Below are 12,566 nucleotides of genomic sequence, written 5' to 3' on the forward strand. Positions count from 1 at the left end.
TCATTTGTTTTCCAAATTTTAAGAGCATCAGGTCCTCTGATTTTACAAACATACAAAGTGCGACAGATGCATAGTTGCTCTGGCTTTAGCTTTACTGATTGGGCCATGAGCAGGAGGGAGTGGAAGAGATACACAAGAAGGTGCTGACATAATTATAGCCCCCCAAGACTTAGACAGAGAGGAGGACAAGAAAGGGATGTGGGGGGGCATGAGAGGGTAACGACAGACAGAGTGGGAATAAAGATAGACATTTATTTTTAAAACCATCTGTTTTGTGTTGAATGAGTAGACGCAGTGTTTAGCTGGGGCTGCGAGAGAAGTAGCTGGACATGTCTGGTTTTGCCATGTATCTACTTCATACTGTATCTATATGCCATCTGAATGCTTTTAAAGTGGAAGGGAAAGTGAAAAGGACTATAATTTGTCATTTAAGATATTCTGCCTCGACAGACCTCTACAGAAGGAGATCATGAATTGTCAGTGGGAATGCAACTTAGTTGAGGAACCTCTTAATCCAGATTTAATTAGGTAAAGGCTCAGGAATGACAAACAAAAAAAAAATCACATGAAGGTAAAGTTGTTGATTTCCATTTTCTATAATAATACTGGGAATAAGTATTATATTAAATAAGAGACTAACATAACAATACTGAGCTGAGTTTGGGAGTGTGTAAAGTATGAAGCCTACAATATTTAATGATAAAAGGCCCTTTTATTTCTTGAAGACCTTTAAAATCAGTTGACCTGCACTCATTCAACCACACCAGCTTTACATAACTGCATCCAAATCCACATTTAATATTAAGGAACAGGAAGAGGCACATTTCCCACAAGCATGTTTAAGGGACTGTATGCATGCACCCACGTGTTTATGTATACCGTATGTGTACAGCCACAGTTTCCACAGCAGACGCAGCTGTCTGGCCCGCTGGACTGCGCCTATGTCACTGTGACTCTATTTCGGGACCCTGTGTTGTTCAAAAGGTCAGATAAAGAAGCGTAGGAATCCTCACAAAGCAGAGGGTGGGGGTGTCGGGTGAAAGGGGGCGAAGGCGGATATCCACAAACCAACACACACATCACAAACACGAGGCAGTGCAGACAGAGAGGGGCAGAAAGGGAGACAGGGACAGGAAAGAAAAGTAGAGAGAGGCAGAGAGTGACACATTAAGCAGGGCTCCTGTGAAGAGGATTCACCTTAGACTGAATGAAAACCTTCAAGGGAAGACAGGGGATCATTTAAGAGTCCTGGTTATTAGTTTAAAAACAAAAAAGTGTGATTTGACCTTTGATCCGCCGATCTGAACATCATGGATGGAGAATCACCCAGCCAGGAGACATCTGAGTCTACAGAGGAGACTAATCAGACTGACACCAACAACAACAACCAGGTGTGTGTTTTTGCACGTTAATATTAAAGTACAGACTAAAAGTTCTCCTATTTGTAAAACCCACAATGACTAGCGTTATGTTACATACCAGGAATAGGCAGTGAGAGCATTTGTGGCCATGGCAGGTGTTAAGAGTGAGGACGGCAGGACAAGGGAGGAGGTTTTGCATGCGTTCACTGTGCTACACCTGTTCTTAACTCCTGGCTGAAAAAGTAAACACACACACACACACACACACACACACACACACACACACACACACCTGCACACACACACACACACACACACACACACACACACAGTTATGCAAAGTAATGCACACGCACAGGCACACAGTGGAGCTTCCTATTCCCTCTGATGAGTCACCACTGCAGGGTCTGACCTGGAGTGACCGTTCCTTCAGCAGGTCATTGATAAACAATAAACAAAGCACATATGTTTAATACTTAAATAGTGATATTTTAATGAGGATGAAAAAATAAAATAATATTAAACTCTGAAATAAATTACTATGTCACAATGTATTTAAAATAAGCTCTGAAATTAAAGCTTAAAACAATTTGATAAAACTGTCACTGAAATGTATGTGACTGATGAGATTTTGATTTCCTCAGGTTAAATTAGGGCTTCCCTAAGATTCTAAGAATTAAAAAAAATTTAAATAAGTGTTCTGGTTTATGATTAGCTTTGACTGGGATGACGTTAACCTGTTTTTTTTAATATAAATGTGTAGTTTGTGTGTGGTTTAAAAACGACAAAAAGCTCATTTGACATCTGAAAGTTCAACCTCTCTGCTGGATCTAAATAAGTGAGATACTCAACAGATCCCAGACCAGAGCTTCAGGTCTCACATTACGTGGTTTGTGATATCCCGAGAGTGTAGGCACTAGTTTTAGTAAGCCAGCATCTTACATAATGTTACAGAATGCATTAGGCTTCAACTTGTGCCTGTGCTTTAATTTATATTGATACATATGATTTTAGATTATTCACCTTCAGCATTAAATGTCATCCTCAGTATTTTTGAACATTTTCAAAGATTCTAGCCAGAGAGAAAAAAAACAATGAACACTAAATAAAACAGCAGTACTGAAATTGTGCACCATAAAAATGCTATCTATATATATTCTATATATATATATATATATATATATATATATATATATATATTCTATATGTGTGTGAATGCACATGCTTTGTTACTATCACTGTGTATTATAGTGAAATAAAGTACATAACTAAATACAAATTTATGTTTCTTGTCCTCCAGGCAGATGCAGCAGGGCTGGAGGATGATAGTGACAGAGGGATAGAGCACACAGAGGGGGAGGCAGCAGAAGGTCAGGGGGCAATGGAGGTGGGAGAGCAGAGGGAGAAGGATAAAGAACCACACCAGGGAGAAGGAGAGGAGGCCAATGCTGGAGATACAGATAAGCTCCAGACTGCATCAAAGCCTGTTGAAGGTGACACTGAAGAGACTGGACAAGATAAAGACAAAGCACCTACTGAAATGAAGGATCATGAACCAGTAAATGGAGAAAAAAAAGGGGAGGGAGAGGTGGAGGAAGACAAGAAAGGAGGGCAGGTGGAGGATGTGAAGACTGGGAAAGACGGACAGGAGGTAAAGGACAAACACAAAGATGAAGAGTGGAGTAAAACTGGGGAAAAGGCAAAGGAAGAAGAGAAAGATGTGAGTGGAAAAGCAGCAAAGGAGGCAGAGAAGAAAAAACAAGTCAAAGAAGCAGATGTTGAGACGAAAGACAAAGGAAAGATAAAGGAGGCAGAAAAGCAAGGGAAGCCCAAACGAAAGAGTGGTCCTCCTTCCTCTTCTCTCTCCCGACCAAGACCCTCTGCACGCTCTGTCAGAGCCTCCACCAAGAACAACATTATTGCCAAGTTCGAACAAGCTTCACCAGAGTAAGTCATCATACAGAACTTCAAATATTTTGGAAAGTGACACTAAATATTGATCCAATGGCCCTTCGATCAGAAACTAAGTAATATTGTGATATCTTTAGGTCACCAATACCGCGCAACTTCAAAATTCAGAGGTCATCTGCAGCCGCGGCCACAGGAGCTTCAATCAAACAGAAGATGCTTCAGTGGTGTCGCAACAAAACGCGAAACTATGAGGTCAGCTCATCCTCTTCATCCAGTGTGTCAGTTTCACTTAATTGCTATTTTACTAATTTAACTAGATGCTTAGATGAAGATATGTTTTTTTTTCTGTCTATTCAGTTTCTGTCACTTGATCTTTCAGGGCATCAACATAGAAAACTTCTCATCGTCCTGGTGCAATGGGCTGGCGTTCTGTGCTCTGATCCATCGTTTCTTTCCAGACGCTTTCGACTACAGCTCCCTCAATCCAAAGGAGAGGGAGAAAAACTTTACTCTGGCTTTCCAAACTGCAGAGTATGGAGTATTTCATTCTCCCTCCTTCATTTCTTCTCTCAGTTCAGTTCAGTTCAGTTCAGTTCAGTTCAGTTCAGTTCAGTTCAGTTCAGTTCAGTTCAGAGCTTTATTGTCTCACACAAAGGAACTCATTTTGCACCAAGTGTATCTGGACACATGTCCAGTGTCCAATAAAACAATTAACAACATTAAAAATGCACAACACAACACATAATACAATAAAAGGTTTCTGTAAAAACACAGAAAAGCTGTGACAATAAGAACAGGAATGAGATAAAGTACTAAGCATGTGGGGAACCAAGAGGAAATTATTGATGTCGGTGTGTGTTCATCACTTTAATGCTGCAGTTTGAAAAGATGGAGCTTATTTTACTTACTTTCTAAACTGGGTAGCCAGCGAATCTCTCCACCAGGGATCAATAAAGTCATATCTTATTTCAATCATAATTTATTTGTTGAATATACTTTGTATTATCAATATGAATCTGCAAAGAAACTAGTGACTGAAGTTATCAAATAAATATAATGTGGTTAAAAAGCATTATGTTTGCCACTGAATTATAGTGAAGTCGAAGTATCAAGCAGCAGAAAATTGAATTACAAGTAAAGTAAAATACACGTACCTCAAAACTGTGTTTGAGAGTAGTAGTTGAGTAAATGCACTTTGTTTTGTCTCACCACAAGTTTTCTTCCCTCTGACTGTCTCCTCTCTTCCTCCCAGGTCTCTGGCTGACTGTTGCCCTCTGCTGGAAGTGTCTGACATGATCATGATGGGTAACAACCCGGACCCCATGTGTGTGTTCACGTATGTCCAGTCCCTCTGCCACAGCCTGTCCAAAATAGAGAAAGAGAGGAAGGAAAAAGAAAAGGAGGACAAAGAGAAGTCTGGTAATGAGGGAGAGGAGAAAGAGAAAGGAGAGGACGCAGCAGGAGAGGTATCGACAGAGAAGCATGAAGAAGAGTCTGCTGAGAACGGGATGATGGATGGCCAGGTGGAGAAAGAGAAAGGAGAAAGTGCTGAGCCAGAGGGAACTGGTGAGGAGGAAGATGCACCAAAGAGCTGCGAGACGGAGGAAGGTGGAGCAGCGTTAGTCGAGGCAGAGTCCTAGAAAATATTGACAGCACACAGAAAGACTGAAAAGACCAAAAAGATTGTAGATGGTTGCGGTGCTACAACGAGTAAGTCTTAGTTTGCTGATGGACTGACTACTCTCAGAGTAAAGAGGCACATCAGGTCGACTCTCAACTCAAATACTGGCAATGTGATTTTACAGTTAGCTGTATGTTTGAAAGTTTTATTACACTGTTTTTTATTGACGGCCATGTTGTTTGTTTTTGAGCACATAAAGCAGAAAATCTAATTATTCTGTTCTGTGATTGTATGAAATCATAGATTAAATAATGGACTTGTGAATTATTTTGTGAGTTTTTTGTGCAACAATAAAATCTTTGTCTTGAGGGGATATGTGATGCTCAGCCAAGACGAATGAATTGTGACATTGTGATGGCTGGTGTGTTCACAATGGCAACGGGTTGTCATTTTGACCACAGAGACAGCAGCATTTTATAGTACACAAATTATAATACACTTTATAGAGACATACAACACAATGAAAGGATGTGAGAAATCTAATTCATGAGATTATGATGTAGCTTTTAAGAGCAGCTCTAAAGTGATCACATGACTGATCACATGCAAGTTCAGAGAAGATATAACCAGTTAGAGATAGAAATTGACCCTGCCAATATTTTACATTCCTAAAAAAAAAACTTTAGTTTCTTCGGTGGTATGTTGTTCTGCAAGATGTATGATTATCATTTTTGAGAAGGTTAATTTTATTTATGTGAAATCTTTTCATCTCTATGAATAATAAAATGGGATATTCTAATATATTTGGAAACTGGCTGAAATGGAAATAAGTTCTGCTGCTGGTAGACATGGTGCATCAGAGAAATCATATAATAAGATGAATTTAGTACCGCATTGTCACACAGACAGATGTGTAGATAGTAATTTAATAGACCTCTGGAGCTCTCTTACATTTAAGAGCATTTAAAGTCAAAATAAATTGTGTTTATTCTTCAGATTAGAAAAAGTGAAGGATTTTTACTTTTATCTTTCACTTACATTTTATCAGTTTGACAAATACAGCCCCGGGCCCACTGTAAAATACATGAGGTTTTGAGGCTCTGAAATGAGTCAGTACTGAATCTTAGTTCATGAAGTCTACATGTAAAAGACAAGTTATAGTTCATTTAAATACATGATCCTGGACACTTCATTCACCATTGGATCAAACAATAAGCATCAATTCAAAATGAATAAAAATAAAGAATAAAACATTGAAAACATTTATACACCTTTGCAGGAGTAAACAGGAGTAAACAGGCGTTTTAAGTTATACTCATAAGCTTGCTCTAGGCTCTTCCTATTTCAAAATTAGTCAATAGGTGTAAATATTATTGATTGTAAACCAATTCACAATGACAGAATCACTTTTGTTACATTGATATTCCAATTAATTGCTTTCTATTTTAATGACTGGTTTTAGATATCTGAGCCAATGTAAAGTGTTAAGGTGTATAATGTGCTAAAAAAAAAACCATCAACATTGACCATACAGTCAGAAGCTGTAAACCAGGATAAATGGAAAGCCTCTGCTTTCTAGTAATTACGGTAATCGACGTCATGCTACAGGAAAGGCCATTGTGTTGCTCCTTTTGTAAGCTCACCCAGCAATTGTGCCGCGCTGTTTTCCACCGTAATTCTCGGCGGCAGCGGAGTGTAACATGTCCACAAACATGCCGCCGGGCAGCCTGAACCTGGAGTCACAGCTTTTGTCCATCATGGACGTGCTGGTGAAAGCAGCGGTGGCGGAAATCAGTCAGCTGTTCTCGGAGAGCTCGGCGTCTCTCCGCCTGCATTTAACCCAGAGCCTGAAGGAAAACGAAGCCCTGAGGACGAGGATGAAGGGGATGAGGAGCGAGCTCTTCTCCCTCCGACTGCAGACCAGGACGAACCGGCCGGCGAGCCGCTTCACTCCCATCAGAGGAAATGTACCCAAACCACGGGCTAAATCACAAGGTGAGCAGTACTTTTACTTTGAAAAATACTTCATACTCAAGTTACAATGTAACGCCCTCCTCCTGTAAACCAATTCACAATGACAGAATCACTCTTGTTACATTAATATTCCAATTAATTGCTTTATATTTTAATTCAAACGAGCTACAATAGTTACGCGGTTATTTTTTTAATAGTCAACTGCTAATCAATAACCACTGATCCTTTACACGTCACACATACGTCACAAATCTTAGTTGTGCTGATCAAAAACTTCATCAGAGTGCCCGATCTTAAATGATCTTAAGATGATAACCCCTGTTTTGTTAGATATCAAAGCCTGCTCGTTGTGTGTTGGTTGATAAGTGCTCAAAGGGCTCAAACCTTTAATATTTGAGATTCCACTGTCTGTCTGCAATAGGGGTTGTACTTACTTACTTTTCCCCATCAACTATCAACAAAATATGTAATTTGACCCAACTTTTGTGTACAACTGTATCACATCATATTGATTTGACAGGTAGTCCATGCAATGACTCTGCTCCTTCTCATCCGTGATACGTCAACATCAGTTGTCCCGAACTTCTGCCTTTTTCTTTCCTCCTGTAGTTGTCATTAAGTCACGAGTGGATCAAAAGGCTGCTGGAGATGCTGTTTCTATGTCTCTACAGTCAGAGAACAAGACTTCCTCCTCTGTCACTCAAGTGGAGGTAAACACAGTACACACTTGTTCTTTCAGGAAATAATAGTTTATAAAAATGTGTTTGCTCATGCATGTGTGTTCTTCTATGTTAGTGCGCAGATGTGGAGAGTCCAGATGTCATCCTGATCAAAGATGAAGACGACGCTGGAGTATGCGGAGCAGTTGTTAGTGAGTAGACTGTTTTTTTTAATAATGTAATAGCTGTCTGTCAGTTATTGAACCACAGGAGCTCAGAGTTATTCTTTGCTTTGATGAAAGTACATCAGCCAATAGTTCATCAGCTGAGACTGGATCAAAAGCTGCTGACTTTATTTGACTGCATCTGGGCTGGTGTGACTGGCCATGTTCTTTGTAGCAAAGGAATATGTCACCAGATTCAATAATATCCCTCGGTCATGTGTTTTTGGTTTTGGCGAACACTGCAGACATCACATATTATATCAGGCAGTGGTTACACAGACAATACTTTGTGTTGTTTGTTGCACTCATTTGTTGTTGTTTTTAGCCATTTCAGGAAATTTGTTGACATAAATAATAAGTAAGGGAACATAGTAGTTGAAAAGTTGAACTTCAAAGCTTGAAATTACCTATATATATATATATATTATATATATATATATATATATCCTGCATCAGAAGATTGAAAGGAAATATTTTAATTTTGAGGTCAAACAAAACAAACTCTTTTTTTTATTATTTTTCCAAATGTAAGCAGATCTACATAGGAACATTTCAGGTAATTATCAGGTCAGTCAATTACTCAAGTACCTGTTTCCAGCAGCAACACACTGTGTGTATATATATATATATTATATATATATATATATATATATATATATATATAGATTATAGGGGGGGGGGCTCAAGTTTTTCCCTTCATTTTCCCTCATTCTCCTGTCTCCTCTTTTATAATCTTTTCTTTTAAAAATTGTATCCTCCCAGTATAACTTTTGTAAGTGTCCCAGGTATTAGTAAGGTTACATTTACCCCAATGTGTAAATAGTGGAGTGACAGGTGACTTCAAATTCAGAAGAATAACCCCTCTAGCAAAGAACGTAGCCAGGGCCCATCTCTGGGTGCCGGTGAGGAGTGAGTCAATTGGCAAAAACACCCAGCAAAGCAGTGAAAGGAGAAAGTTAAATAGTGATGCCATATATATCCCAAAGACATTTTAATATCCTGTCCCAAAATCTTGCCACTTGGGGACAGGCCCAGAATTGATGGTATAAGGAGGCTGGTTCAAATTTGCATCTAGTGCAGGTGGGGGCGACTCCGGTTAGGAAGCGGCTTATTTTGGACTTAGACCAGAGACCAGTGCACCTGAGGTTAGAACAGGTGAGAACGGCATCAAATGGTGTCTGGCACTAAAAGAATAAGGAAATATCCTGTCGTCTAACTCTTCACACCCCAGGTGCCTTGAAATTGTGTCACTGATGGAACCAGGACCTTAGAGAGACTGCCATAAAACTTTGATCTCACACCTTTTGACATCTTGGCTCAATTAAGAATATCATCTATTACAACGGGTGGGGGTTAAAGAGAGAAGTTGGGAGTACAGGATAGAAAATGTCTGACTTGGAAGTATCTGAAGTGATGTTTTTCTGGGAGATTGTTTTTATTCCAGAGCTAAGTGAATGAGGTAAATTAGATGTCAACATGAAGCAGAGAGAGAAATCAGAGAACAGAGGTTTACCAGATGGAGAAGGCACTGTCAGCTGTGGAGGCCGAGCAAGAAGACCAAGAAACAATTTAACATTTATTTAATCTGCTAACAAACACACAGCAGGTACATGGCGGCGTGCAGGAACAAGCACTTTAAAAGCAATTTCACCTTTATTCGCACTTTGCAATTTCATTATATTATGCATGTCTGTATTATTATGAAAACTGGTTTTGCTACGCTCTGTTTATGTATATTTTATCTGCTTATGTGCAAATGTCTTTGTCTTTGGTCTTTGGTCACTTTGACAAGACAGATCATCACTTAACATTTAAATTAAGTCCTTATCATACATGATTAATATCCCAAACGTCACATCTGGTGTTGCAGAATTATGATTTTCTTTAGGTAAATATCTTATTATACAAGCTGTCTTCTTGTATGCTTCGGTATATTGAGGCATATTTCATGTTGGAAGGCACTGAACTGCCTTTCAGGGTGATTTATTACAACACAGCGTGTATTAAACCATGATGAATTGTACAACTCAGCCATGACGCATTAAGTACAGCACTGGCTGATTCATTACTTTTGTAGGGGTGGGGGGTGGACATAACAGTACTCTGTCTTTTTACAACATTTCATTCAGCACTAGATAATTAAACTCAGACGTTGCTGAAAGCTACTTGCTTGCACTCTTAGATTCTGTCTACAAAGTATGTCATTCTTGACACAACTGAGGACTAGTTTGAGACTATTCTTAGAAATACCTCTGCTATGTCTTTTTTAGATACCAGCCCTGATTCACAAATGTCATTTTGTTGTTTGTTCTTTTCAGGTCAGGATGACTTTGGGAGCCACAGTACGCAGGGAGATGTTGCCACAGGGACTCAGAATTTAGAGCCTGCTGGTTCCTCCTGCCTGACAGGTGATAACGAGGGGCTGAGAATCGTGAGTGTTCACGGCCGAGGAGAAGGGCCTCTGCAGGAGGAGAGCGACACTCTCTTCACTGCTTCTGAACTTCAGGCCTTTAGCTCTCTGTCTCCAAACCACAGCGTCGCCCATGACAGTCTCCTTAATTTCACCACGGGCGCCAATGACAGAGCACCAATGAGAGTCATGCAGGACAACAGTGTCACACTGGTGAACAGTCAGCTGGAAAGAAATCACTCCACTCAAATGGCTTCAACCACATTGAATTCTGCAATAAAAGCAATAGCTGATGGTCAAGTGGGGCACTGCAGTCATATCAGCCAGTTCGCCCAGCAGCAGAACGTCTTCCCTCACACTGTCAACAAATCTCTGGATTGCAGCTTCTGTGGCGAGCGCTTCCTCAGCCGAGAAGACCTGATTGTTCACCGGGCGACTCACACCGGAGAGTCGCCCGTTCCATGCTCCTTGTGCGGCAAGTCATTCGTCAACAAGACCACGCTGAGCATCCACATGCGCATTCACACAGGCGAGAAGCCGTACGCTTGTCCTCAGTGTGGAAAGCGCTTCACGCAGAATGGCAGCCTGAAGATCCACCTGAGGACTCACTCCGGAGAGAAGCCGTACACCTGCAATCAGTGCAACTCCAGCTTTAACAATCCCAGCAACCTGCGCAGACACATGATCACACACAGCAGTAACGGGGTGCTCTGACCATGACTGATCAAGAGATTTAAAGGGTTTTAACATGAGTTTTACAGTTTTTTAGAATGTTTTTTCTACTGACACTTGTGCCACAATGTATATTTTGGGGAAAGGTGTTTGTCATGGGTCAAATATACTTAATAACCTTCAACTACATGAGTGTATATCTTGACAACTTCCCACTAAAATCATTGGACTGTTGTGGTTCAAAATAAGGACACAAACATGCATGACCTCTGTTCTGTTCTTTTTAAATCTAGGAAAACCAGCAATAGGAAAACAACCTTCAAAAAATAAAATGCCTTCATTATTTTCCTTCCTGGTCAGAGGACTGGCAGAGTGAATTTATATACGGTTTGAAAATGACACAAACTTTGATGCATCATATCAGCTCATGTCCATTTAAGATGACAATATTTTAATGCTAATTGAGTAGTTTTTCTATCATGACTTTACCAACTCATTACATTTCAGCATTACAAAGCTGTTGCAAGTATATGTATAGATGCTGGCTAACATGGACAGTGACATTGAAGTAAAAAGGAAACACACTTTTCTATCTCTGTAATTAGTTTTATATTGTGATATTGATATATATTGTGATACAGTACATTTTTTGGAAACTCAAGAAAGGGAGTTGAGAAACTGTTGATTTATAATATATATATAATAACCAAGCAGGAATTAGTGTTGGGCTAATTCAGTTCATTAAATGTCTTACAAATGAACGTGTCCACGTGAAGTTATCGCATTGATACAACAGTCATGTCGGTCCAATTTCAGCATAAAGCAGTTGTGCTCGTTGTTTTGGCCTCACTGGCCTTACACAGATGTTTGAGGGACTGGCAATATAAGGAAGAATCCAGTTCTGATACGGTTGATGAAATTTAATTATATTACCATATGTACTGTCACATCACCAAACCACTTTTACAATAGAAAATGTTAAACAAGTGCTAATGTAAAGTGCTGAAGTGTTTTAAACAGTTTTAAAAGTTTGCAAAGCTACAAGCAGTTTAATCTTTTCACTCTCAGATACACTGATTATACCCCAGACTTCAGTCAGAACATTATGACTAACTGGGAATTTAAAATGTGTGGCTTGTCTGATAGTGATCTCCATACCTGTGAAAAGGAGATGGCCATTTTTCCTCCTCCATTTTTGTGTGTATGTTTCATTTCAAAACAAACTACCTCCACTGTTGACTCTGTTGAAACTCTCTTTTCCCTCTTTTTATACTGTCAGATAGTTTTAGACTGGGCAATAATCAATTTAGTGTGGATTCTTTGTGTGGATTTGTAGTCTGGATATGCAATTCTGAATAAATATTGATTTTTTTAAACCGTTTTCAGTGTCTGACAAGTTTCATTTTGCACCTCTAGAGTGCAGCATTGTTTTTGTTCCCAGTAAATATTAGGACACATGTTTATTCATACTGTAGTGCTGTCAGTTGGGGTAGGTTGAGGAGGGGGGACTCTTAAGGAAACTGGGGGAAATTCCTTGCATTGTTCCTCTTTACATCCTGCCCACACTAAAGTATTGTTTGTCACGTTTCTACTTGTTTGGCTTTGATTTCACCCCCGTATCTGTAAAGGCAGAAATACATTGAACCTATGGAACAGGACTTAAAGTATGTAGTATGAATTACTCTAAAAGCTGTAAAAATGAATAAATAAATCAGATTAAACATGAAGTTTGAC

General features: G+C 39.6%; 2 protein-coding genes across 2 annotated transcripts; both read left to right on the forward strand.

Annotated features, from left to right (window-relative positions):
* Nucleotides 1-1,075: 1,075 nt before the first annotated feature.
* On the forward strand, nucleotides 1,076-5,217 carry smtnl1 (smoothelin-like 1). Its single transcript, XM_056383133.1, has 5 exons — nucleotides 1,076-1,391; nucleotides 2,662-3,308; nucleotides 3,410-3,524; nucleotides 3,652-3,803; nucleotides 4,525-5,217. Exons 1-5 carry the CDS (start codon nucleotides 1,311-1,313, stop codon nucleotides 4,910-4,912), a joined length of 1,383 nt encoding a protein of 460 aa, XP_056239108.1. The 5' UTR covers nucleotides 1,076-1,310; the 3' UTR covers nucleotides 4,913-5,217.
* A 1,302-nt stretch (nucleotides 5,218-6,519) lies between these two features.
* LOC130173082 (zinc finger protein 528-like) lies at nucleotides 6,520-12,212 on the forward strand. Its single transcript, XM_056382004.1, has 4 exons — nucleotides 6,520-6,888; nucleotides 7,477-7,577; nucleotides 7,663-7,738; nucleotides 10,069-12,212. The coding sequence occupies exons 1-4, from the start codon at nucleotides 6,594-6,596 to the stop codon at nucleotides 10,872-10,874; spliced, it is 1,278 nt and encodes a 425-aa protein (XP_056237979.1). The 5' UTR covers nucleotides 6,520-6,593; the 3' UTR covers nucleotides 10,875-12,212.
* Nucleotides 12,213-12,566: the final 354 nt, after the last annotated feature.

Source organism: Seriola aureovittata, chromosome 8 (assembly GCF_021018895.1).
Source record: "Seriola aureovittata isolate HTS-2021-v1 ecotype China chromosome 8, ASM2101889v1, whole genome shotgun sequence".
In the NCBI taxonomy this organism is placed as follows: Eukaryota; Metazoa; Chordata; class Actinopteri; order Carangiformes; family Carangidae; genus Seriola; species Seriola aureovittata.

Coding starts and splice junctions, on each gene's coding strand:
- smtnl1 (XM_056383133.1), top strand. CDS start 1,311: ATGGATGGAGAATCACCCAGCCAGGAGACATCTGAGTCTACAGAGGAG. Junction 3,309..3,409: donor TTCGAACAAGCTTCACCAGA/GTAAGTCATCAT, acceptor TGATATCTTTAG/GTCACCAATACCGCGCAACT. Junction 3,804..4,524: donor CTGGCTTTCCAAACTGCAGA/GTATGGAGTATT, acceptor TCTTCCTCCCAG/GTCTCTGGCTGACTGTTGCC.
- LOC130173082 (XM_056382004.1), top strand. CDS start 6,594: ATGTCCACAAACATGCCGCCGGGCAGCCTGAACCTGGAGTCACAGCTT. Junction 7,578..7,662: donor CCTCTGTCACTCAAGTGGAG/GTAAACACAGTA, acceptor CTTCTATGTTAG/TGCGCAGATGTGGAGAGTCC. Junction 7,739..10,068: donor AGTATGCGGAGCAGTTGTTA/GTGAGTAGACTG, acceptor TGTTCTTTTCAG/GTCAGGATGACTTTGGGAGC.